Source organism: Dermacentor silvarum, chromosome 6 (genome assembly GCF_013339745.2).
Source record: "Dermacentor silvarum isolate Dsil-2018 chromosome 6, BIME_Dsil_1.4, whole genome shotgun sequence".
Taxonomy (NCBI): domain Eukaryota; kingdom Metazoa; phylum Arthropoda; class Arachnida; order Ixodida; family Ixodidae; genus Dermacentor; species Dermacentor silvarum.
This window is the reverse complement of record NC_051159.1, coordinates 171,110,082-171,137,503: the sequence shown is the minus strand read 5'-3', so window position 1 is coordinate 171,137,503 and position 27,422 is coordinate 171,110,082. Positions and strand designations below refer to the sequence as shown.

Sequence of the window (27,422 nt, the reverse complement as noted above, 5' to 3'; positions counted from 1 at the left end):
GGGGGGGGGGAAGTAAAAGAAACGGCTGTATTTTGCTTCCTTCGCCTTTCATTCGGCGTGAACAGGGCATTTCCTCGTTACATTCTTGTTTCGGAGTTCGCGGCCCGAGCGAGAGTCTTCGAGTGAAACGCTTTCCAGGCGTTGCTCCGCTGCATAACGAACTGTGCCGATGCGGCCCATCGGTTCGCCTTTAAGGCAAAAGGGCGCGGCGCACCCTGCGTTGGTTGTGACAGGCTAAGTGGCTGTCGACTGGCATGAGAGCCCGGCGCCGTTAGAGGATTTATCGACCGTTGGAATAAATTACAGAGTGACAGAACTACTCGAACGAGGACGCTGGGCCATTCCTGCTTTTAGCGCCGCGACTAGTCTTGTTTCCACGTCTGGCCTGCTCACACCGATGCGTTTCCCACAGCCGTGTCTTCTTGTACAGGTGGGCCTATTGGGCGGCTGCAAAGATAGAGAGAGAGAGAGACAGAAAAAAGGGGAAATGCAGGGAGGGAGGTTAACCAGAGGGGAAGATCCGGTTTGCTACCCAATGCTAGGGAGAGAGGGTAGGGGGACGTAAAGGGGCAGGAAAGGAGACATAGAGAAAGAAAGGGAAGCTAATGGAAAGTATTGCGTACGACTGAAAACATTGCTACTCCAACCTCCCATTTAAGGATGACACCAACGTTTCTTTAGTGACATGTAGCTCTGCACAAGGTTTTGTGCCATTTGATCTGCGTGATCGCTAAATTTGAAACTGTAGAGACAAGGAGCTTTACGCAAGAGTAAACGGGACACTGCCTCCGCTATTCAATGCAACGATGCGAAACAGTGGTGCGTGTACTTTATGACAAATCTGAAAGGCGTCGTAGCAAATAATCGCGTTGTAGCGTACTTCAGTATGCCTTCTGTAATCACACTACCACATGTGCGTGTTCTGCGCCAAAGGGGTGGATCAACGTTTCTTCGTACTGTTGCTCTAGAAAATTACGTAGCATCTATCATGATTCGTTCAATAGCTACAACAGAGGATGTACCCAGTAACGCAATTTGAGACCTCGCGCACACACTCACTGGCGGATGATACTTTGCCGTCGTTGTTCAGGCTCTAGCTGATACCCTACTGGGTCGTCTATTTGCCCCACGATGGTGTAACACGCAATTCTCTAATCCGATTACCGTGGTCATGGTGTGTTAAACAAGGTATGTTTTTTTTTCATGACGCAACTATCATTTCATTTACTTTCTTTCCCTGTTCCTTTTCCTTGGTGCAGTTCCCCCCAAAGATGCCATTATACGGGACGAGTCCGGCAAGCCTTTACACGGAGTGATCGGCCCCTACGACGAAGGCGCTCATCTAGTGCTCATCTGCGACGCCGACGGAGGTAAGCTGAAGGCCTTCAACTTACTTTTTTTTTTTACTTTGTCCTTCTATACCTCGTTTGCCCTTTCTTTTGTTGGGGAAGTTAGCTTGAAACCCTCTCTACGATGCTTCGCTGGTAGGAGCTCCCCAGAAGAGAAACTCGACAAGCAAAGCAATTATTCAGGAAATGACCAGCGCAGTGGCTGCGGAAATGTCCCGTCTTCCTTTTCTGTCTTTATCTTGTTCTTTTTTGCTCTAGCTGCTTTTTTCCTTCGTTAAGCAGGGCTAATAAATTAGAGATACACGAATTATAAAATAAAAATTTAAAAAAGGAGGTGAACGTCAACCAAAACGTAAATCGTATGAAGAAATATGCTTTGTTCTTATTCCGATGCACACGTCCCTTGCCTCTGAAAAAGGTTGGCGGAGTGCTATATAAAGCAAGCATTGGGCGCATACAACAACTTTCCGATTATTGCCTGACCTCACTACCCTTCGCAACAAGCACCCCATAGACAGTACTCTTGCTATGTACACTATCGTTTCAACAACTCCCGGTCTTTCGATTTAAAATTAACCATTAAGGCAATGTCATACAGAAATAGAAAAAGATTGTGTTTTCAAGAACAGATTTGTGCGATTTTTCACGTTGTTCTACGCAGCAGGTCTGAATCTGCTTTCTTGCAATAGCAACTTAGCTTGCCAGTGGCCTAAGAGGCGCTGTCTTATATGTTATTTAAGACATTTACTCAACACACAACAATAATACCAGAGAGGGCCACTCAGGCGAAAGCTTTAAGGGTTGGCCCAAGCAATGGTAGTTTGTACGAATATGTGTATTCTGGATTTAACTTTATTTTGCTGTTTATATATTTTGCTTTAAGCCACGGAGTTTCAAACAATAACGAAGAGGCAAAGGTAGCGCTGCAGTGTTCTTGTGATCACGTGAATGCCAGGAAGTGGGGCCTTTTGGGCCCATATTCACTAACGCTCTAAAGCAGGAAGGGGAGCAATATGCAAACTCGGTGCCGACGCTTATGCCTAAATGGTGCTTAACTGATGTGGCTGTTTGGAAGTCAAGTGCAGTTTTCTGTGGCTCAGCGGTGACGCGACCGACTAGTGCCTTCTGGTGTGGGCTTTCGATAAGGTTGCTAGAACACCTCTTAGTCTGCTTTACATCGGTAGTTTTACATTTTGACATGTGCAGTAGGTTGTGGGACATCAAAGTATCGGGCGTACCAAAGCCGATACGGGCCCAGCAGCAGCAGCTGAAAGACCTTATTTGCAATGTTTGCGCATTAGGTAGTTGGTGTGTGTTGCAATTGCTGCTGAAACCTTGACTCGCGGCCCTGCGCCGACAAATCGGCCGAAGCAATATGAGCGAAACTTCAGGTCGATGCGCCACGTAGGTCATTTCGGGGACGCACTTTATTTTATTTACTTTTCTTTCTCGCTGACCACTTACGAATTGTGTTGCAATAACGCAGTCCGAAGTACGCACAGGTAAGACGGAGTAAAAAGTGCGGTTGTGTAGTGACTGCTTTCTAGCGCATAGCTTTTCACTGCGAGTTTCCACGGCTCATGGATTGCTAACCACACTTTTGCTGCTACGCAGACTACACGCCACCGAGAACGGCCGCCGTATAGGGGGCGGCAATAGTGGCGCAATCAGAAAGAAAGGCGGCTCTTCTAATTCCTGACTCGTGATCGGCGTGGCAAAGTATCCACACGCGCGGAAACAAGCGGGAAATGACTGAGCCTCCCAGAGTGCGAGATCCAAGCCACACGGAAGGGTATACTAGCGGCGGCGAACGTGAGCGTCATGTAAACCGGGGTGCTAACCACCTTCCGCTGGCGCGTTTCGGCTCCTTCATCACCGAAAGGGAGAGGCTGAAGGAGCGCAGAAAAGGGATCCGCCGCTCCGTTCCACGTTCCGCCGCGCTTTGGAGTTCTCGGCCAGCGGTGGCTGGAAATGGTTGCCCATCCCTAGAGCAAATGCCGCACTCACGCGTATAGCAGAAAAATAGAAGAAATTACGGCAAAAAATAAAGGCTGGTGGTCTTTTCTTTGTTTGGTTTCATTTCTTCCTCATTCAACTTTCGCTGTCAGGTAACTGGAGCACGATTCTAGTCAGTCTTGGAACGGTTCCGAATGCTTTCCTTTCTTTCCCGTAGCCTTCTTTTCCGAAGCGTACAGGATAACCGGCCGGTATTTCCGCTGACTAACTTCCCTGTCGTTCCCTCTCTTGTTCCTTCTTCTCCTTCGGTATGACCGCGCCTCGGGCTTGCGAGAAACGGGTTGCTGTTTTCACATGGAGCGCACAGTTCCTTTTCCTCGACATCGACACGGGTATGGTGATTACGTAAACGGCAATTATTGCTGCTGCCATATGCATTTTCTTGCTTGTTTCAGCCTTAAAACGCTGCCGCACAAAGCTATTCGTGCGCTACTGTAGTTTTTGAAGAAGGCTAGCCTCAGTCACCGATTGTAATCGTGCTATGCGCCCTACAGTGTGCACGCAGGACTTCCTCGCTACAATTTACACAGACGATCGCTCGTACACGCGATAGCGCGTTTTGACCAAAGACCTCTAACAGCGGAACTTATTTTAGAATGCCGACGTCACAAGCCATCGTAGTGGAGGGCGACGAGGGCACGGGTGCAGTTTTTAAGGGCAACAGACTTGGACAAGCGGCCGTAGCCAGGACAGATGTTTATAGTGCTGCAAGTGCAACTGTGCTGTGCCACCTGTGACCGATTGTGATTGTGTATCTGTGATCCTTTCTTTACCTCTACTTTGTTGTCACTTTACCTCCCCCTCCCCTCTCTCCCCAGCGTAGGGTAGCAAACCGGATCTTCTCATCTGGTTAACCGCCCTGCCTTTCCCCTTTTTTCTGTTCTCTCTCTCCTCCACTTTCCATTTCTCATTTCCCTTACCGTCAGTGTATTCTGTAGTAAACCGGACGTTCGTATTGTTGACCTCCCTGCATTCCCACTCCTTGCTCTCTTCACTCCGTAACAATTTACTCTGTCTTTTACACATCTTTCTGCCTTCTCGGCCTCCGAGCTTTGTAGAGACTTTGTTGGTTTCCGTGCTTGCCCTTGCATACTTCAACGCGTCAAGTAACCCTAATGCCGCAACACCATGTTCAGTAGACCAGCAACTCTACGGCAAACCCGCAATCCATCATTAAACTCATCTCCGAGAAGGTTTTCATTGTTCCGATGAAAAAGCACGCTCGTTTGCCCTGTTCGCAGCATCCAGCGTTCTCCACGCAGATACATTCTGTCATCATTGTTTTAGACTGTGCTACCGGCATCAGCTCGGCCGCACTCCAAAATAACACCACTCGCCCCTTGTGTAGTTTACGCCTCCTTGAACGACGATGTTTGCTAGCTGTCGCGCGGAGCCTTAACCGCCGCCCTCATCTCGCATTAGCAGCGTAACGCTCCTTTTCGGGCGGCATCTTTCAAAGCCATTGTGGTGCGTCCTTTATATATGTAGTATAATAGATTTCGCCAACAAGCACGTCCACAGCTGCGGCTTCGTTTAATGACTAGGCGTAAGCCTCCACACACGCCACTTCTCTGCTGCGACGAAGCCTTCTCGCATCGGGCGACGATCCTGGTGCACTCTGCGTGCTGTCAGCACACTTTTGGGTCTCCACAAAGCAGTTTACAAGATGAAAGAATCAGTGGCCCACAGCGCCAGTCGGGCTGTGTATAGCGGGACCGCGAGGGGGGAAATTTCGCCTTCGTTGACAACTGTGTTGCGGACCATAAACTCTGAATGGCTGCGAACCATCCCTGCTTCAAAGTCGTTACGATGAGCGCTTATACTGAAATTGTGGGCGCTGTGGCACTTCCTAAAAGGCGCCTTGTTTCGCGTGGGCAAGCATTTTGAAGGCGATAATAATGGCCGCTTTATTTCACAGCTATACCTCACGGGCTCTGGAAATATGCTCAGTTATTGTATTGCCCGATACGCGCGAAAAGCCTCTTGCAGCAAGGAATATTTTAATGGCATTAATTCCGCTAACGGCAGTAGAACGTCAGACGAAGTGAATTTCACACATACAACATAAACATAGCGAGGCTCATTAAAGTTTCGTAAATGGTGGGATTACGGCGTGATTCAGGATTAAGATACCGCGGAGAGATCACGCAGTTAAAAAAGTGATCGCAGACGATATTAGTGCTTTAGATGAGCAATAGTCTGTACACGCTGTGGTACGCGAGCCACTGATTTATTAATGGAGGAGTCTATAGAAGCTTTCTTTGGAAATCTCAGCAAAAATGTCTGAAAATGTAGGGCAAATGATATTGATAACTTGTTTTAGCTTGTAGGTTACATTTACCATCTTTATTTTTTACAAGTGCTGTGGAGCAGTAGCATTACATAATGCCCTTAAGTTAATAAATCAAGACTTCTAGTCCTATACACAGAATGGAAAGACAACTAGCGATTTTTTAAAAGTTTCTGACATCAGTGTAGTAGTGTTTTTATTGAACAGTTTACATGGACTTTAACTTAACGCCGGTGCTCGCTTCTACTTGTTCGGTTTGTCTTTTCTGTTGTTTACATTTTTTGTAGACTTAGTACGTTTGGTTGGGCTTGTGTGTGAGTACTTATGGCGATACGGGAAGTTACATTTTCTCAACCGCGTATTGGTGTAGCCGGCTCCACGGCAGCCTTCCTGTCCTGTGCGCAGGTAATAAAAATCAACATCAAAAATTTGTTTCTTAGAAGTGCTTCTTGGCGAGCCAACTCCACCACTGAAGTTCGTGAAATACAAAATTACAGCTTCGCTAATAAACTTAAGTAAATAGGACCAATTAAGTATGCGTTATTACTGCTCTATAATTCTACAGTTTTATAAAATTTCATTTCGAGTCGTTTCGGCGTCCAACCAAGCAATGAACTGAGTTGTCGTTGAGTGTCGTGCCTTTGGCCAGCAACATGTGCTCATATTTTGCACACGAACCAACAGAGTGACCGTGCAACTTCTGCTGCACCGTCGTTGCTCGTGAATAGCTGGCCAAGCAGTCGACGAACTAGATTTTATGCGGGTAAATATGTGCAACTCCCGCATTCGCATGGCCCGCATGCAGCTGTTCCGGCAGTGGTAATTTTTGTCTAAAGGTTTGCAAAGCTTGAAGGATAGAAGCATCAACAGAAATAAAGCTTGAACATTTTCCCCAAGACAGAACAATTTTCGATAAAAGTACTCCCTTAAGAGGGATTCGTAAAAGGACGAAAAAATTACAGTGCGTCTCCAATACAAACTGAATTTTTTTCCAGTGTAACGTTTTTTTTTTTCTGAGCCGAGGCTTACTTGATTAGTGTCGTATTATTGCTCCCTCGTAAATAAATGTACTTTTTGTATCATTATATTTCTGATAAGCAATGCCTTTTCTGGTGTCTTCTACTCCTTGACAGTCAAATACAAGGCCTGTTTGTACATGATGCTGGCGGGAGAAAATAGGAGGGGGGAGAGTGGAGAAGGTAGTGGAGGCGATGTGCTTAATAAGCGAATCAACCACAATACGTTGTACGCGCCTATATTGTGCAGCTGGGGTCTTCTGCATTCTGCTGCACACTTGTTTGTGGGAAGACTGGCAGCCCCTCGACTACATCGACTTTTGCCTGCCTGAAGTGTGACCTTATCCCGATGTGCATATGTAGGGCGTCCTGCTCCAGCGGTGACTTGGTGGCGAGGCCCCGAGCTCGTGGACGACAAGTACGCGCTCTCGCCATTGGACGTGGTCCGAAACGAGCTGGTCATCAAGAGGCTGCAGCGCTCGGACCTGCTCGCCACATACACCTGTCAGGCTTCCAACACGAACCTGACTCTGCCGCGTTCATCCTCCGTCACCATCAACATGAATCGTGAGTAACGTCTTGGCTTCATGCAGTGGTTGATGATGACACTGTTCAAGCACACAGGCAGCTCCTGTTGGAGAAGCTCATATTACCCGATGGGCCTGGCAGGTAGCTCCTGACAGTATGGGTGTAAATATTAGAATTTTATAATCATGGGGACCTATAATCACCACACTGAAAAAAAGATTAGCAGGGTAATATTTGTCTATTTAAATGGGCACCACACTCATACGCTTGTAGAGGAGAGATAAAGCAGGGAAAGTGAGGTATAAGGGGGGAGGGACGTAGGGGTGGTACAGCACAACACATCAGAACACGCACGAACAGATCATGAGCCCTATAGACGAGAGTTGATCCCCACAGTTGAGAATTACAGGACACCTTTCTGAGCCTCGCATCGAGTTGAAGCTCGACTTTTTGAATTCGAAAGTAATCGAGTATTCTCGGAGAAGGGCAAAGCTGTTGGAACTTTCTGAGCAGCACAGAGCGACGACTGTTGAAAGTTGAGCATTACAAAACCAAGTCTCAAGCATTCGCTGTAGTGTCGACAAGCCGGACAATCGTCCTTGCTGCTACAGGAAATGTGATACACTAAAGCACGCGACGCGTAACTCAAGCGGAAGGAACCTTTCATGCGTTAGCGTTTCCCAAATCAAGTTCATCAAGACTATCTTTCAGAGCACGCAAACCACACTGCTTTATTCGGCTGTCATTAAGTCATCTATGTGTCTCTCCCGGTCTTAAGGGTTGTTACAAAGCGTGGAGCTGCATTTAAGCCCATTTGAGCTATATACCGTTGGTCGCAACCACTGTCCTGACCGACTATGTTTTCTTATTTTATTACGCTTCTGCAACGCACCTTTGTGCTGAGCACGTGTGCTATCCTGTGCAGAGGTGTATGAACAGCCAGATCCTGCTGATGGGTAATAGCTGGTGCGAAGACAATAAGCCTAAACCAACAGACATTTAGCTATCTGAGTACCTTTGTTAGCCGGCTAATGCATCTCTTTTGTTCGAAGAGATTACATACAGAGCCCACCGTTTCTGCGCCCTTCGACTCAACCCTGTATATTCTCGGGTGCCTGAATACGTGGACCACACGCTATAACCGTGTGCTCATTGATCGCGAAGCTTGTAACGTTGTTGACGTCGTGGATGGATAACAACAGCCCATTGTCGCTGAATGCCGCTACTTTGGGGCCATTCTGGCGTCGCCGGAAATGTATCTGCGAACAAAGCCGCGCTGGGCGACCCGTAAACATACGGTCTTGCTCACGGCAATGCTTCACGCCATCAGAGCCAGGCGGAGATGGGTGGAGTCGGTGGCCCATCTATCACGTATATTATGAGTGCAAACAACAAAAACCGGTGGAACACAAGCTCAGTTACACTTTTCGGCCCCGTGTCTTTATTTTCACGTAGTGATAGTAGTTTTCTCAGGCCCTTTCATATGAAGATTACGTCGCGACACGGAAAGCTTGGTAATGTAGTGTACAATATGTTTCGATGACACATGCTGATCTATAGGTCATTGGTATTTCCTTGCTCTTTTTGTGTCTGCTTTATCATTCTTTTCATTGATAAATTATTGAAGGCACCGAAAGCACGCTAGTGCATGTGTAAGAATATCAACACAAAGTTGTTCATTTTATCGCCATATCGCTTCTGAAATCTAAGAAACCAACGCATTTACCGCATTGATTACAGGGCAGATAGCAGGCTAGCACTGACGCATTATCTGCAATATCTACATACGAAAGCTTCAGCTTTTATTTAGAGCTCAGCAATGACAACATGAAACCGCCTCTCTTCTTTCTTTCAATCACACTTTTCTTTCGCCTTTCAGACGTTATCATTATCACAAGCAACCTTTTGACTATGCACCCTTGTCTTCGTGGGTATCAGCGCTGGCGCGCCGTTAAAGGACAACGGCAACAAAGTTCTGGTCTGCATAAAAAAGCCTCGTTTCAAATAGTGATAGATATAGATCAATTTTCGTGCAAAACCTTACTTTTTAAAGACGTGTGCACACGTCTCGAAGGGCTCTCAAAAGTAAACGTTTTCTACACCTAGAGTATAAAAAAGATAAGAAATCCGCCACCATTACCGCTCGTCGGAAGTGACGCATAACTTGGAAATCGCGGCCCACGTCATGACTTCCGAGATTAGGCGCGACCCGTGGCGCGCTGAAAAAATTTCGAATGCAACGTGCTGGGACTAACGTCACATCCGCTAACCACTGGATGCACGCGTCATCTGATTAAACGCTATTTAAAAGCCGCTTTTAACTAAACCAGACAGCCACAAGCCCTACAGCTTTGTCAATATTACTTCGGTAGTGTATGCTATTAATTTATTATCGATTTAGCCAAAGTGAAATTTAGTTCCAATTTGCCTATGAGGCACTGCCGCGCCCACATCTCACGGATATATGGTCCACCGACTTACGTGATGGCATCATGGCGTTTTGCCACGCAGTTCGACCACTGGACGTGCGGATCACCACGCTGAAGCGGCCTCTGTCGGCACACCGCAAGGTGGAGCTGTCGTGCCAGTCGACGGGTGGCCGGCCGGCGCCACAGCTCACCTGGTGGCTGGGGAAGAAGAAGCTTTCCTTTGCGCGCGACAATGTGTCGGTGGGTGACAACGTGACAACGAGCACAGTGTCATTCGCGCCCAATACCGACGACCACGGGAAGTACCTGGCCTGTCGCGCCGACAACCCACTGCTCTCCGGTGCTGGCCTCGAGGATGGCTGGACGCTCAACATCCAGTGTGAGTGTGTCTCGCTTGCTTATTTCTTCCCAATTTTTTTTTTTGCCTCTCGGTTTTCATTTCACAGCTAATTCAATACGTAAGAGCTGCACCGGACTCCTTTGGACGTCCACGCGAGTACGCGAACGAGGCCGTCGCAATGCTTTCGCATTCATCCACGTAGCGTATATACCTAAGTACCTTTGAATTTTGTTATTGGACCATTATTGTTATTGGACATGATACACCTCAACGCGTGTAAACTGTTTTTAAAGTGTAGGCTATAGCACCGCTTTACATGCCCCGAATGTCTGCAATAAGCGACAGCACATAGAATCACGTATGGAAATGGTGGCATACAAACCAGACACAATAGGAAATAAAAGCACAATACAAACGCTGACTATACAAACTGAAAGGTAGCACAGTGGCACAAAAGAAGGAAGGCACAAAATTTCTAGGCGCATCCTCTCATGGGAAGGCAGTGTCATCTTCAACTTGTATATTTAATTTGATACCGACGTTTGCCGCCTGGCAACCCAAGCTAAAAAAAAAAAGAGAAAGCTCGGCAATCATTGAGACGTTTGTGCGCTCCCAAATCTCGGTTAAAGCGTGACAATTCTTCTTTATTGAAATTAATCGAAGACTGGCATGTGTATGTGCTAACATTTTTAGCGGTATCTCACGCCCCGTTCCTTTTGTGTGTTTTTGGTGTTTTGTACGCCTGCCTTTTAGTACCGTATATACCTACGAACTTGCTCAGCTCTCTGTGGTCCTGGACTCGTGTATAGCGCGAAAGGTATCATTTCTGGGATGAACAGTGACCGTCACATTTAACCCGAACACCCGCCGTGGTTGCTTAGTGGCCGTAGCGCTGCTACGCACGAGGTCGCGGGATCGAATGCCGACCGCGCGGCCGCATTTTGATGTGGGCGAAATTCAACAACACCAGTGCACCATGCACTGGTGCACTGGTGCTCTAACGTGCACCTGGGGTGCACGTTAGAGCACCCCAGGTGGTCGAAATTAATCCGGAGTCGCCCGCTCCGGCGTGCCTCATAATCATATTGTGGATTAGGAACGTAAAACCCCAGAAATAATTTTCAAATTTATTTAACCGAATACGGCTTAAGCGCCTTTTTTTTACCCGCCTGGGGAGGGTGCTGGTTATTTCTGCATTGGGTGCCTTAAATCTGTTAGCTTAATGCGCGTTCCTTCCAAAACATTAGATGTTTGCTTCCCCCAGCCCGTGTTTGTTCTAAACCGCTGTAGATGTTCCTTTATTGTTCCGGTTAAGTTTGGGAGTGGCTGGGCATGTTGCGTGGATATAGCTATCCGTATTTATTATCTTCGCCTTTTCGCTTTTCTTTTTTGCCCCGTCTGTCTGTCCTCTAAACGAATTAGAGAGTTGCGAAACTAAGCTCCTCCGCTCGACCTATTCTATGATCACACATTTGTTTCTCATTTTTTTTAACCCTTTTCGCGTCATTTGTTATTTACAACTTTCTCGTGTCTGTTTTGTTGTTCCGATGAAAAACACTGGGGAACAGATTGTAGTCCAGCTTCCCTCTTGTCCCCAGGAAGATTAAACCAGAAGTAATAACATAATGCGTATGACTCGAAATACGTCCGTGCGATGCACTTAACCTTTACAAGACCTAGCGTTGTCACTGAACCATTAGCAGACAGCCATTACGAAATTACTAATTGCCGCATGACTGCAGCTGAGCTATAAGTTCGCACTGTGCTCGCGGCACGACATCACGGCGTGCCAGATTAACAGGTCCGTTTTCGTGCACTGCTGTATGCTTGTAATTCATTTCAAGTACCTGTGCAGCGAAGCGATTACGGGAACGTTGTTTGCGAGCGGTACTAAGCAATTCATAACGACCACCAGGCAGGTTATCAAACGATAAGCAAGAGAGCGGTATTACAGCGAAGGTTTTTTTATTTTTATGAAACTCCGCAGGGGAAGCTTTGGTGAACTTGCTGCGGTGATCACTGGCATAAGCCTTCGTTTTTTTTTTTCTTTCTTTTTTTGAACGTAATCCTTGCACTAGAAGTGCCTCGTTGCTCTGGGGGCGAATGGCTTTCAACAAGAAAGAAAAAGGGAACGAAAACAAAAAGAGAGAAACGCGGCTCACGACCTCCTGCTTTGTACCAGAAGTTTTCCCAGTTTTTGAAACAAGCGTCCCGTCATTGCATGCTGACAAAGTTATTGTTTCATTTATTAAATATTTTACTAAGACTAATTCCAGCCGGCGTTCGTAGTTAGTGAACACAGAAATTACTGTCTAACGTGCTCATTAGGCGGACCACAGTGATTTGAATACCAAATGTCATGAATTTTCGCACCATTCTACTAGGTTGTCTTTTTTATAGTGTACTTTCACATGGATAATGCGAGCGGATATACGTCAGTGCCGGCAAGAATAACAAAGCTTTGTTGATATTTACACTTTCAAAAACATAGTTGCGTTGAGAAAACAGGCAGGGGACCCAATAAAATCGATGGTGAACTTTTACTGAAGAATGATGTGCCTCCCAATCGAAGAAAAAAACAACAGAGAGAAGTAAATACAGGTTCAAAAAGAGAAATCACTATCTTCCGCCCAAATACTATGACATCTCCTTACTATTTATTATTGTTTATTTGGTGGTTACTCCTTAAGTTCTAGATAAGAAAACATTCTAGTTAATAAAGTTACCGTTAACGGTAACTGTTGTGGCTAGCGGTTAGCGGCAATAGACAGGTTTACAACAGCGCATACATCATACGTTAAACACAAGTACTAATTTGCGATACCTTAGGACGTACGTGGCTACAAAATTGGCGCATACCAACCCAAATGCAGATAAATTGCAAGTAAAACAGAATTGCGCGTCAAACGGGTTACAGCACGGATAATGCGTTAGCACAGGACGTGTCGTTATTTTGCCGATGCGTCTCGTCAGGTCTACGCACGTCGGAATTGCTGAACGATCCGAGAAATTTGAAGGGCTAGCCGCTCATAACTTGTGATTCATGTGAAGTGAGATGAAGTGATAGCTTGATTAACTGTTAATTGGTGATTGTCATCCGAAGCGTATGGACCGCTATCATAACCATTCATACTGTAACGGAAGTCACGGGTGTGGCCGTGTTTGCCAATGCGTTTACTTGGTGCATGTAAACTCTAAGTGCGTTTAACTCGGAAAATAACCCGTTAGAGAGGATAGTGCTATTAAAACGAAGATAGAGACAGTGCGAGATTTTATTGATAGGACGGAAAGAAAGGTGGACCGGAGCCAGTGCGCTCTAGTCTGCTACTCTGCACTGGGGAAGAGTGAATGGGAGTGAAAGTACCGGGATGAATGATGATGAGGAGAGACTCGGTGAGTGCTTGTGTACATTAGAGGAATCTTTCTTAGCAAAGCCTCCCGGAATTTCTTTACCGTGAGTGCGGCTGAGTGCTGATTCTGCTGCTGTCTTATCGAATAGCTCACACACATAGAATATAAATAAAATAATGATGTGTCCGAAGGTGTGATCGAACCTCAGTGTCCCTGCGCAACAGCCCAATGCTCTAATCATAATGGCATAATTCGCGTTGGGCCAACCGCACCTATCTCTGACATATCTCTGACACCTGCATCAGGTCACGTAGCACGCGCGCGGCAGTTTCCATTATACCAAATGCCCGGGAACAAAGGGGCCAATAATAGTCAACCTTACCACCGTCTTTCGCGTCTGCATACACCACTCCTCACCATTTCTGCCTTGACTAACCAGCGTGTCGTCTGCTGTAACGAACGCACAATGACATTACGCTTTTGACGTAAAAAAAATAAATAAGCATAGTCAACTCCAATTCACATCTTCTTAATGCGGAGCTTGTATGGTTTGGTAGAGAATGGTTGCTATGAATCATATAACTCTCCGGCAGCGAAAGGTTATAGCTCTTGTCACGTATCATATGAGTTTGTGTGTCGATGTCTCTACGTATGTGTGTGCATATATAAGTGACATCTCGTCGATACAATATTCACGGGAACCGGAAAATAAAACGTATCATCCGAAAATCGTATTAGTCAAATCAAGCTCCAAGAAGTATGAAAATCGGCGTACTCGATGTCAAATTCAATAACAAAGGTTCGTGTGTTGTCTAGTGATACTGCCCCGCATAACGTGTTATGCGGAGCAGTATTACTCGACGACACACGTTATGCGGAGCAGCATTACGCAACGCCACACGAACCGCAGCCAGTGCACTTTTATTCAGCAATATTGACATAGCTCGTCAGTTTGCGCTGGATTTCCTCTTTTCAATGTCCGGGAAAAATTCTTCTGCAAGGTACAAAAAAAGTCGCCGTTTCGCCTGAAAGGCGAAGCATCAATTCTGATAGCAAATTTACTAGTAGAGAGCTATACGGAGTAAGGATAGTAGTTTTATCGACCTTGGACACATTCGCTTACTAACTGAAATAACAAGCATGGTGTCCGCGCGCACATGCAAACATCAATAGATCACACTCGATGACCGCAGACAACCACTGTCAAAACGCTGGAAGCGCGGCAGCAGCAGCGACCGAACGTTGGTGCGGTCTATCGCTTCAACGGAAAGTGAGTGGGGAAAGCACAGCCCTTACAAAGGTAAGAGCCATGTGGAAATCGCTTTCAACCTACGGTGCGCGCGATAGCCCTCAGCCGCGCAAAGTACGTAGTTGCTGGCAGAGTAGAAGCCGCGCCTCCTCCTTCACGTTCTGCCTTCCCGCGTTCCTCCTTTCGCGTGGGAGATTGAGTCGCCAGTTCCCCTTGCACCCGGTCGCAAGATACACATTTGGTGCCACAGCTAAACGTCGCCTCCCCTCCCTCCCTTCCGTCCCCCAACGGCTTTCCGCACGACGGAACACTTCGCGTTTGCTCTCCGCCGTGCGTTCGCTCTCCGTGAAAGCGCGCGTCCCTCGCGCGCTTTCACTCGCACTACAGCATATACGGCGCGTGGCGACGATTTTAACGCCGTTGGACTTTATACAGAACCTCACGGCGACGACTGAGATGACGGCAAAAAATGCGCTCGGAGAGAGAGAGAAAAAAGTCATAAGGGAAAGGCAGGGAGGTTAACCAGGCTGAGCCCGGTAGGCTACCCTGCACTGGGGAAGGGGGTATAGTGCGCGCACCGCCAGTCCCGTGGCCGCACTGCCGCAACAGCGTTCTACCGCCGGATGGTGCGTCGCGTGTGTATAAATGCTGCTCCGCATAAGTGTGGCAGGGGCTTAACACGCTGTTCGTGGGTCGTTGGAATGCTATTTAGGCTAGTACACTGGAATTTAAAGCTACGAGTTTTAGAAATACCAGTAAACGCCCGTTTTTGCAGTCGTATTATCCAATTTCAGGTGAAATTGCGATCGAATAATCGTATGAAAATACATTGCGCCTATTGGCCGTTAGCCAGGAAAAGAAAACGTATTGTCTCGAAAAAACTTATTATGCCGGACCGTATCAACAAGATTTCACTGTATATATATTCTGGAAGCAACCCGACCAGAGCGGAACCACACTCAAGTGGACGCTCGCATTATGGCAGATTTGACCTCAAATCTAGAGCAAGGTTGCCCGGCTTTTGATGCAATACAGCTTGTCTAGAGGCACATTGATGCCATGAATAATTAGTAAATTTTACGCACTCGCTTTCAATTTAATTCGGGAGCAAACCAAGTACACCGACTGTCCAAACCGTGCTTTCTTTTTACTAGCTGCTTTTTTTAGATTGCACTATCTTCTGGATCAGCCCGCGAGAACTCCGAGATACCCGCAACAAACTGGGCTGATTCTGAAAAGATTGCTTCATATTCAAAAACAAAAAAGAAAGTTGAGATTGTGTTCGTTGCAGTTGTGTTTCTTAAAATTACCTAAAAGTTGTTTCGTAATTGTAATGTTGACGTGTATATATATATATATATACATACATAACATGAAAGCCATATCATCAGCTAACGAGTTAACTTAAGGTTTGGCTGACCAAAGTTTACGACAATTCGCGATGAATTTCGTTGCTGCGCTGAACGTGAATTCCCTGGTCCGGTCGACGATAGTGCAAGACGCATTATTTTTCGCCGCAACACGGCTGCGTTTATTTCACAGCGTAAGTGGTTTAAGTACTGTACGCGTGGGGGTATACGTCAGTGCCTGCGTTATCGCTTTGATTTTTAGTATTAAAGCTCACGATGCGCCGCGTGACAGTGCAACACTTGAGCTCAGCGCTGATGTCTCTACTTCCGCAGTACGTTGCTATGGCATCGCACCGTCGGTTCTCGCACTTCCCTACCTCACGCTATTTCCATCCCCTCATTCCTCCTTGGAGGAGCAGGACAGAAGTATATATACCCTTCCGACCGACATTTCCTTTCTATAACTCGGTTTGTTGGGCAAAAATCAGACGCTGATCTTCTTTCTGGGGTTTTACGCGCTAAAACCAGTTCTGATTATGAGGCACGCCGTAGTGGAGGTCTTCGGATTAATTTTGTCCACCTGGGGTTCTTTAACGTGCACTACAAGGCAAGCGCACGGGCGTTTTTGCATTTCGCCCCCATCGAAATGCGGCCGCCGCGGCCGGGATTCGATCCCGCAATCTCGTGTTCAGCAGTGCAACGTCTTATCCACTGAGCCACCGCGGCGGGTTCATAAGCTGATTATTGCTAGCCATTCGTCAGGCCTTTTCAATACGCCTCAATATAACGTTAATTGCGTCCCCTTTTTTTTCGTGAATCTTTCTTGAAATATTGTTTCTGATTAAATTGATTGGCGAGTTGTATTCCACCAAAGCAATACCTTTGCTATGAGAAAGTCAGCAATGAAAATTACACCATCTTCCCGTAGGGGAACCCTGAGTAGTGTGCGAAGCAGCCATGGGGTCGATTCAAGTTCCCATTAGTTTTCAGATCGGCCTGTCGCCGCTGCCGCTTCGTGGCAGCGGCTCGAGCCCTCTTCTCCGCGGCGCGGTCCACGGTGCTGACACTGGCGTTGACGCTGTCCGTGGCACTCATCGCGGCGTTGCGGGAGGAAAATGAGAGGACGAAGTAAATGATGATGAGTGGGTGAAGCACCTGGGGATCATTCGGGCAAAACACCGGAAGCGTTCTCCGGAAGCCGGAAGCTGGCTTCCGGAACAGGAAGCGGAACCGGAAGTGGACGCCGCACGGCGGAGGGAGGGAGGGGGTGACATAGCCCCGAGCATAAGATGCTTCGCATCTAAAAGCTGTGGTTAAATTTTGAACAGGGAGATTGCCAGACTTGTACTCAAACCTAAATAGGCGAGCAATGTTGCATGCCGCGTTGCGTTTAAGGCGGCTATCGTCACTAAAAATTTAACCTGTGACTTTGCGACCGTAGCATAATATCACAGCCACTGATACACCGCGGCAGATTTCATTGTTCTTTCTAGAATGGAAACCGTGTTTTGAGGTTTTCTTTGTGACAACAGTGTTTGAACGGAATTGAAAGAAATTCAGAGGACAAGATGGCTTCCAGAAATGCTGAATGATTAAATCTAAAGGAAGAAAATTTTGTTATATTTGGTGTGCACACAAAAAACAATCGCAGGGAAGAGAAAGAGAACCAGCTAGCAACTGCCACCGAAGGTGTATAACGCCTACCGGCTGTGGAAGAGAAGAGGGGATAGTCGAACAGCAGAATATAAAAGTGGTTGTAATGAGCATGTTTTCGTGCACTTGTGCAGCGAGAAAAACAAATTTTATTTCGTAGAGAAAGAAGAGAAAGAGAGAAGGGAAAGAGAGGGAAAGAGAGAGGGAAAGAAAGAAAGAGAAATAAATAAAGAGAAATAAGGAAAGAGAAAGAAATAGAGAAAGAAAGAGAGAAAGAAAGTCAATAGACGAAACATTTCTCCGCGCTATCCTACCTTGGGGAAAGCAGAGGAGTAGGTGGAAAAATAATAAAATAGAGACAACTCGTATGCACATGTGCAAGTTGTTTGCGCAAGTTAATGCGAATCAGCACTAAGATCGTCTGTGCAAGTATGTTACCCTTAAGAAGCGCAAAAGCACTTTCGTGACTATGCATATACTACAACTGGCAAGGCCAGCATTTCGACATCGTGAGTTCGTTGGTTATCATCATGAGCTAACACAGTCGCGAGTGACCGTCTTCCCTACCCTAACGCGGACAAACACTAAGAATGCGCTTAAGGGTATATCACGGTTGTGATCATCCGGGACTGTTGCTATGGGATCACGAAAGCGCTTAGGTTATCGCAACTAGCACACATTTCAGAAGAGGAACAAGACACACACATAGCGCTGCATTCCAATAAGTGTTTATTTTCTGGAAGCATCGAAACACTTATACTCGGGTAAAACTTTAGAAGGCAGCGGCATTTGCCCCCTCAAAGACGGATGCATACGAGCCTCCACCGATGGGCGCGCACTAAATACTTGCGTCATCAGCCGGACGGCCGGTGTCCCCGCCAACGTAGAACATGGCAGCCCGCGCTTCAAGCTGGGGCGAGTCGCGTAAACAGGACTATTTCTTTAGTAGCGGAGGAAATCGGCTGCGGCGCTTCGGTCATCTGGGCGGGGCCCCTCCTCTCTTCTTAAGTTGTACCCGACTATAGGAATTCAACCCGTTACGTCACAGAACACGCGCGCAGTCAAAGGAATAGCAGTTAAAAGTGAATAGTAAATGCTTCATTAAAAAAAAAAGCTGTCACCATTTTCGGGGCATAGCCCTTACGCATTCGTAAAAAAAAAATCGGTTCTTTCTTCAACAATGACACCACCACACTGGTCACGAGAAGCGTTGTCAACCACTCTAATACAAAAACAAAATACTTTTTGAGCAGGGTTTGGGTTGGTAGTGGCGGTGACTAACCGATCTCCGAAGGGCTTCATCGAAGGATGGCTTTGTAGTAGCAGAGGTTAGCGTATCTGCCCGCGTACGTGCTCTCCTTCCATCTCCCTGGGTGTATTACTTTTTGTTTTGCATTCGCTTTGCATTTCTCGCCCTGCATATTCCTGTTTTGATTTATTTATTCATTTCATAGATTACTCATTCACGTTCTTAGCTTCTAAGCTCAGTCTTTCCTTGATGCTGTATATCTTGCGCTGCGTGTGGCGCGTGCTCTCCGCGTCGTCGGAGTCTAAACAGCGCGAATGCTCGGATCAAGGCAAGAAGAGGAACGGCAGTGTTTTGTCGCACCCCTCGTTGCCTCGTCCCGTGCATTTGCGCTGTTTCGATGGCATCGTGTACCAGCTCGTCCACGTCAACGGTCTCCCGCTTTGTTTCGCTGCTCACGTGCTGAGTGCACCGTTTTCGCCCCGCTGACGGCAGAAAGCTCGCCGCGTGGTCTGGCCGCTTGTCGAGGCAATTAGCGAAAACGCGCATGCAAGTGCGAGAGTGGCCAGCCGCATAATCCTTTGTGTGTAGCCTTAATATCGTTAGTTTCAAGGCCGGGCCACACGAGTGGCGTGGAAGTGCCATCGCCCTGTAGGCGAGCGGTGAGGGTGATTTCTGAGCGAGCAAAGCAGCCTAGTTGTCTATGAAGCTGAAACCACATAGAGCGCATTTTCGATGCACTTCAGGCGTGACATTAGCGGGTGTCGGCGTGGCTATTTGACGCCCAGCACATTGACCGCGCTTTTACGACGGCCGAAATGCCTGCCGTATTCTGTCAGCTGCGATCGGCAACCTTATGGGGAAACATTCAGGGGCGCGGCCATCGCAAAACGTAATATGTATGCGCCGATGCCTGGCGACGCTTTGCAAAATAAGTTGGAAATGCGTGCGATCTGGATGGGATTTAACAGATTCTCCTATCTTGGATGGCCCTCTTTTCATGGGTATGCACCCGCGTTCGTGTATTGAAGCGCCACTGATCTGTTTAGTTTTGGGCTTTTCTTTCCTTCTAAGCTGCTGGCAAAATAACTTTTCTTGATTTCATATTGTTGCACAAAAAGTTATATTTACAAATATGTACAAATAAGACGAGTAGCACAGGCGTAACAGCAGCCAGCCAAGATGGCAAGGATCAACCTCTACCTCTTCTTCATCAGGCCCGGCCTAATGCTTTAGTCTTCTTCTTTTGTCTCGCGGCAATATTATTACCTTAATGACGTCATTATGGACATTGCATAAGGGGTGGGTGTACATAAATGTATAGTAGATTATATAGGAATCGCAAAATATGAGTGATATCTTCAATACAACATGAACAGCCTATAGGTACACAAGACATATCATGTAGTTGTTTTTTCTGAAAGATGATCTGTTGTTTTTCGCGTCAAGGTAGGTGCGCAAGTTAAGGTCACAATTTGTCGGGCAGGTGGTTCCAATATGTCACTGCACGAAAAAAGAATAGCCTAAAAAAGTGGAAATATAGTGCGAGGGCTGCCATTTTGGTACGTGTGCCGAGTGCGATGTGATATGCGGGCAGTGCACTGCGGTAGTGGATTGAGCGAAGTATAAGAAAGCTTATCAAAATTCGAGAGAGTTGAGAAACGCAGGTGGTGCAACGAGGACAAGTAAACGGATTTGTTTTTTCAATGACGACACGCGGACATTATAAAAATAGGTTGAATTGATTAACGTTACGGCACGGTTTTTACTGATAAGAGCGTGTTCATTATGTATAATGGAGTTGGGACCCATACGGCTCATCCGTATTCGGGTATAGGTCTCATTATGGTTTGATAGGACAGCATTTTTGCAAGTTTGGGCGCTTCTTTAGGTTATGTTTTAATAAACCGGGAGATGAGATGACGTTAGTAACGCGTGCACTGCAAGACAAGTCGTGAGTAAGAGTTACATCAAACGATTTACAAGACTGCACAGTTTTTATGTGATTATCATCATCACCCTATATTTATGTCCACTGCAGGACGAAGGTCTCTCCTTGCGATCTCCAAATACCCCTGTCTTGGGCTAGCTGATTCCACCTTGTGGCTGCTAATTTCTTAACTTCATTATCCCACCTAGTTTTCTGCCGTCCTCGACTGCGCTTCCCTTCTCTTGGCATCCATTCTGTAACTCTAATGGTACACCGGTTATCCATCCTACGCATTACATGGCCGGCCCAGCTCCACTTTTATCTCTCAATGTAAATTCGAATATTGACTATCCCCATTTGTTTCATTTCGTTCCATCGCTCTTTGTGCTGTCCTTAACTTGTTCTCGAGCTTCTTTGTTAACCTCCAAGTTTCTGCCCCATATGTTAGCACCAGTATAATGCAGTGATTGTACATTTTTCTTTTGAACGACAGTGGTAAGCTCCCAGTCAAGATTTGGCAATGCCTGCCGTATGCACTTCAATTAAATTCTATTCGTCTGTAAATTTCCTTCGCATGATCAGGGTCCCCTGTGAGTAATTGACCTCAATAAACGTACTCCTTCACAGACTCTAGAAGCCCTGAATTCTTGTTCCCTTCCCAGGCTATTGAACAGTATCTTTGTCTTCAATCTTCAACCCCACTCTTAGACTTTCCCCGTTAAGGTCCCCAATCATTTGTTGTAATTCGTCCACATTGTTGCTGAATAGGACAATGTAGTCTACAAGCCGAACTTTGCTGAGATATTCGCCGGTGATCCGCACTCTTAAGCCTTCCCAGAATAAGAGCCTGAATACTCCTTCTAAGCATGCAGTGAATAGCATTGGAGAGATTGTCTTCTTGCCTGACCCTTTTCTTGATAGGTATCTTTCTACTTATCTTGTGGAGAACCAAGGTCGCTGTGGAATCTTTGCAGATATTTGCCTAGATATTCACGTATGTCTCCTGTACTCCTTGATTACGCAATGCCTCTGTGACTGATGGTATCTCTACTGAATCAAATGGCTTTTCATAAAGTATGGAAGCCATATAGAGAGGTTTATTGTACAATTTTATGTATGCATTATTTATTGTGTATGGGTGAGCTAGTGGGTTGCGTTAACGGGAGAACACCTCTAGACATCATTCATCTAATTTAAGCGTCATTATCCAGGCAGCACATCGTTGTTGTCAACTGTTGTTATCTTCCTGAAGTGAGATTTCGCCAGTCACGTTAGTGACTGTTTGGTGAATGATGCAGTCGTGCGCGAAAATGCGATTATTGCAGGATGCATGGAGTGGTATAAGTCGTTAATGTAGACTAATAAGAGAAGCGGCTCGAGATTAGGCCCTTGTGGAACGCCAGAAGTTACCGGTCGGGAATCAGGTCTGTTGTAGTTGATAAAGGCAAACTGTGAGGGGCTACTAAGAAATTCAATCCATCACAAGATGGATTGAACCACTCTACACCTATACTGACGCTACATTTGCTACAAGCTATTTTCTGCGTCGTCTGAAATCATGCCCTGAGTTTTCTATGTAGACACATGGTCCCGCACATAATATGTTAACAACCTTTCTCTTATTTCAATTTTTTTACTATTGAAAAAAAATGTATTGTATCAGTCAACAGTTGCTTATTGAGAGCACCTCTGCATGTTTTGATTGAAAATGTCAATTACCAAAATTTAGTTTCGCGTTTGTTGCGCGATTTTCTTCAGGTTCACTATGGATGCTTTAGAAATTGTATAGAAACAAACATACCGGCGTTGTTTTTTTCGGGTTGCGTGGATGTTTTGCATATCTGCAAGCTCCCGTTTGCTGAGTGTTTCTTATAACGTTGTGTAACTGATTTTTTTTGTTCGGGATAATTATAACGGTAGTGCATATTATTGGGCACTAAAGAGGGCAGTATTTTTATGTGTGTTGTCGATGGTTCAATAACTGTAAGGATAATATGCCATCATATTAACCTTATTTGGACGCGGAAACCTTAAGCATTACCTAGGTAAAATAATTTCACATAAATAATAGAGGTAATAGAGTATACTTAAACATAGGTCAATTTATTTACCTTTATCACCATTCAAATTTCACGCAATTATACTACCGTGATTACGTCGCTGCTACATCCTTAGACATGTAGACACTCCACTAACTCCACCAGTGGTCACGAACTGAGTTCGCTTCTCAGAAATATATTCGATTTATTTTAGCCGACAAAAATGCCCGCGGCAAAGAAATTTGCATTCCTCCGCCATTAGCTAAAGTAAACGGGTGCCAGTTGCCCTGAAGAGTTATTATGACACCCTTTTAATTTTACCTTGTTTGCAGTGTAATCAAGCTGGTGTCAATTCTATTACAAATGTCACGTCTACCAGACAGTGAAGCAAGGAAACACGCTCTTCGGTCTGAACTTAATCTAGACAAACTAACCCAACGCCTGCTGTGCTTGTTACGCTCGTCGCAAGACGCTCTGCGTGCGCGAATAATTGCCCTCCTTCATGCACCTTTGCAGACGTTCCGCGACTGAGCCTCTCACTGGGCGCCAACATGAAGCACAAGGCGATCCGCGAAGGCTCGGACGTGTACCTGGAGTGCAACATCCAGGCGAACCCGGCGGTCAGCGAGGTGGGCTGGAAGTTCGAAGGAAAGCCGCTGTACAGCAACGTCAAGCAGGGGGTCATCATCAGCAACCAGTCGCTGGTGCTGCAGAAGGTTCGACGAGAGAGTCGCGGCCACTACCAGTGCGTCGCTGCAAACGTCGAAGGGGAAGGGGAAAGCGACCGCGTCCTGCTCAGGGTCCACTGTAAGTGCGACGCTACACGGTGCGATGACTTTTTAAGTTTCCCGGAATTTTTTTAAGATCGCTGGTTGCATATAACATCATTCTAGTCCTTGAGTTGGATCATTCAGCTAGGCGGACATTACTTGCGCGAGAAATTGAAATACATATTCAACTAATTCTTACAAAATTCACTTATTGACTTCTTAGTTATTTGCTTTACGGCACCTATTAGAATTTAAAAATTTTAGCCGATGAGTTTGCAAGGTGTGTCCACTTGGAATAAATTTTCAGAATGACGCCAGTTTAGAGACATGCGCCATCAAACACGCCGTAAAAAATGCGCCTTTGTTGCACTTACTTCTTAGCAAAATGCTCTTTTATGAATTGTAGCACAAAAGTAACTAGAACGCCCAGGTATATTGTCCCACGATTTGGGACATATCCCGATACTGGTGCCATCCTGGAGATCTGGAAGCTCTCTGGCTCGATTTCGTAAAATACAATATGTGTCGTAAAGTAATCAATTGCGAAGTTAAATAGTGAGTACGTCTTTTTATTTCTCGCGCTACTAAATAATGCAGGTCAAGTACAAGAATTATGAAATCTGCCACAGGCGATCTTTAATAATTGCAGAAAACTTAAAAAAAGATCACCGCATATAAAGATATACGTTTGCACATACATTTGCGCGTATTCTTCTGCAGTACATAACGTTGCACAAAAGTGCGTGTAATGCTATATAAAAGACATGTTTGTATTTTTTGTGTTCTTATTTGTTTTTTATCGCCAGAAATATAATCACACCGCTTCTTCCTTTATTAGAGAGGACACATTTGAAAGCGACTTCTTCTTTCTTGTTACTCTTATATTCTTCACTAAACTTTTTGACATACGTAGGTGCTCAGGTAATCAGAAATATGCACCGTAACGGTTGGCACTAGCCTTATTAAAAGCCGTAATTACCGGTCCCAAACTGCTGCGCGTTGTTTGCGCTTCCCGACTGTCCTGTTCTTTCTGACATATATTCTGCGTAACACCCAAAGTTGAGCAAGTTAGTGAGGCGTCATGATTAAAAGACCGCAACAACACGAGCACGAGCACTCGCGCTATCTGAAGGCCAAACCACACGTGCGTTTGCCGGCGCGCGAAAGCTCGCGCCCGCCTGCTTTGCGTTTGCCAAGCCTCGCGAGGAATGCCAGTTTGAATCTACAAGACGTGCGTCAACGCGCGCGTCTCGACTTACTATTTTTGCCTTGGGGGACATCGTTCCGTAATTTTGTGAGGCAGCCATAGCAACCATATTTGTCTGGCGAAGACATCTATGCTCGTGCAGCGCTTCGACGCGTACGATCTTGCGTACGCCATCTGCGCATGCGTGAGGTGTGTGGACACGAGCTTTCGCGCGCCGGCATGCCTACGTGCAGTTTGTCCTGAACAGAAAATCTCAGACAGGTCTGTTCCTTCGTTCGTTCGCTCGCACGTTCGCTCGTTCGTTCATTCGTTCGTTTCACCTTTTCAAAACAGACAGTGTTATTCGGTTCATATTTCTGCAATCACTGAGCAAGGCGAGGACCAGTAAAATATTCAAGTTTGATAGTACGTGGTTACATATTCGTTTTGCAGTCTCAATGTACGCCAGCTTAACATTAATGAGTCTGTTCTGTGTCTTCGCAGACGCGCCGGTGTGTAAGAAGCGCCAGAATCTTGTTTACGGCGTGGCGCGTGATGAAGAGGCCGAGATCTCGTGCGAGGTGGAGGCCGACCCGTCCGAGCTGAGCTTTAAGTGGGCGCTGAACAACTCTGTTGAGGTGTTCGACGTGAAGACGTTCACTGTGAACGGCACGACCAGCGTGGCATCGTACCGCCCCCGCTGGAAGCACAGTTATGGCCTCCTCTACTGCTGGGCCACCAACACCATTGGGACGCAGCGGGAGCCCTGTGCCTTCCACATCATACCTGCAGGTGAGTCGCTACTCAGGTCGGGATGAAGGAAGAACAGGCTATGCGCACCATAGTTCACTGACAGTCGAAGATTGATGTAGCTGTATAGGGTTGGTCCGTTGGGGTGGTCAGAAAGCGCTCCTCTTTCTACGCCATTTGACTCATACAAGTAATTAGGAATGAAAATTACTCAGAAAAATAGTGAAAGAAAAATTGGGGATAACATGGGAGCATAATTAAGCGCGAAGTTGAAAAAAAAAAGAAATGAATGAAATTAAATTTCGAATGCGTGCTCACTCAGTATAAAGTAAACAAAATAAATATAAAGAAAAAGTAAAGTTCGACCGCGTATATGCTATCAGTACTATGCAGCAAGTTGTACTAAAAAAATCACATAATGCGCTTTTTGCAATGCTTGGAGAAGCTGTCCTAGTTAACGCTTTCTCTACCACTAATGAGTGTAGTCTTCACCGGAATTTTTTACCAATATAGCCAATGACCATCATAGTCGTCACGAGGAAAAAAATATCTCTCAGTAGAAATTGTTGACCAGTTTATCCTTCAGATTGTTTCTAGTTGCAGTTCTCGACACTACGTAGCGGCTGTCACCTATAACCAGGTAATTAACCAGTAAACAGTATGCTGATGAGGGTGGACAATGATGGACAAAATGTTAAATGTAAAGTCACATGCATAAGTGTACTGTATAGAAGCGATGGAGGGGAAGTCAGCTATGGAATAATATCGAACAGCGAAAAATGAAATAAGAATGGAGAAATTACATGATAATTCAAAGGGCAGATCCCTGCTTATCGAAGCCTGATCAGGGTGTCTGAGAACGCGTGGTTATAGCAGAAACTTTTCGGATAAAGGCGACTGGTGCGTGGCGTTTGAAAATGGTGCAGGAGACATTAGGTGTATTCTGTTAGAATAAGAGTTTCCATCAAGTGATATATTTAGAAGTAGTTGGGTTGACCGACGAGTTAGGTTTTAAGGAGAGTAGGATAAACATTCATAATCCTGCTGTGGAGACTAGTCACAGAAGGTTATGAGACCGATGGCGAAAAGGAAGAGATAACACACAATAACGCCAACTTGCTGCAGCGAATAATCTAGCCTGCAGTAGAAAACTATTAATACTTCAATGCTACAAGAAGTTCTGGAGAACTAGCTTAGTGGTATGTTAGACCGCCCCATTGCAAGAGGATGCTTATATCATCATCATCATCAAAAACATTATCGGCATCATCATCATGGCCAGTGACATTGTGCGTACTACTTCATTTTATTATGAACTGCTTGAACGTTTACATTCGTAACATGGCTGCCTGCGTACCACGTTTCTGGAAAATTTATGTGAAAATGTGTACTGTTTTCTCCGCTTCCTTAGGCACGGAAAGCTTTAAATCTCAATTATGGATGCACACGGTACTGAATGAGGTTAGGAGGAATAAGCGCTAACTTACAACTAAAGGTTTATTGTTATCTGTTCACCATTGTCGACCAGTCCAAAGCATCATGGCACGTCGTGATAATATGCGACCCACAATGCTTAATATGACGTACAACTAGAAAAAAAATGGATAGGACAAAAAAATATTTACAAATTACCGTGTGCTGTGCCCACCCGAAAAACCCTATCTGCGGCTGATAAAACGAAATATTTTTCAGCCAGACACAAAAGTCATGCTTTATTTTGCTTCCGTAAATCCAACAGATGCCACTATAAACGGTTGCACTTCGTGGAAGCGAGTTTTTGTGTGATTGTAGTAGTATAGTATTTATAAGTTAGTTTAATTTGTGTTTTGTTTATTTTATTTTTTTATATTTTTTTGTACCGAACGCAGGGAATAATCCCGAACCGGGAACTCTAGAGTGAAGTTTGCCGCTCGACCTCAGCATGATGAACC

General features: G+C 45.8%; 1 protein-coding gene across 9 annotated transcripts in view; it reads left to right on the top strand.

The window, feature by feature from the left end:
• LOC119456398 (irregular chiasm C-roughest protein-like) overlaps nucleotides 1–27,422 on the top strand; it is an 812,164-nt gene that overhangs the window by 772,127 nt on the left and 12,615 nt on the right. For all 9 annotated transcript variants that reach the window (XM_049669811.1, XM_049669813.1, XM_049669810.1 and 6 more), the window contains 5 exons: nucleotides 1,260–1,370; nucleotides 7,035–7,238; nucleotides 9,711–10,007; nucleotides 23,302–23,592; nucleotides 25,246–25,533. In XM_049669811.1, the coding sequence (XP_049525768.1) occupies nucleotides 1,260–1,370; nucleotides 7,035–7,238; nucleotides 9,711–10,007; nucleotides 23,302–23,592; nucleotides 25,246–25,533 (1,191 nt within the window). The remainder of the gene's footprint in view (nucleotides 1–1,259; nucleotides 1,371–7,034; nucleotides 7,239–9,710; nucleotides 10,008–23,301; nucleotides 23,593–25,245; nucleotides 25,534–27,422) is intronic.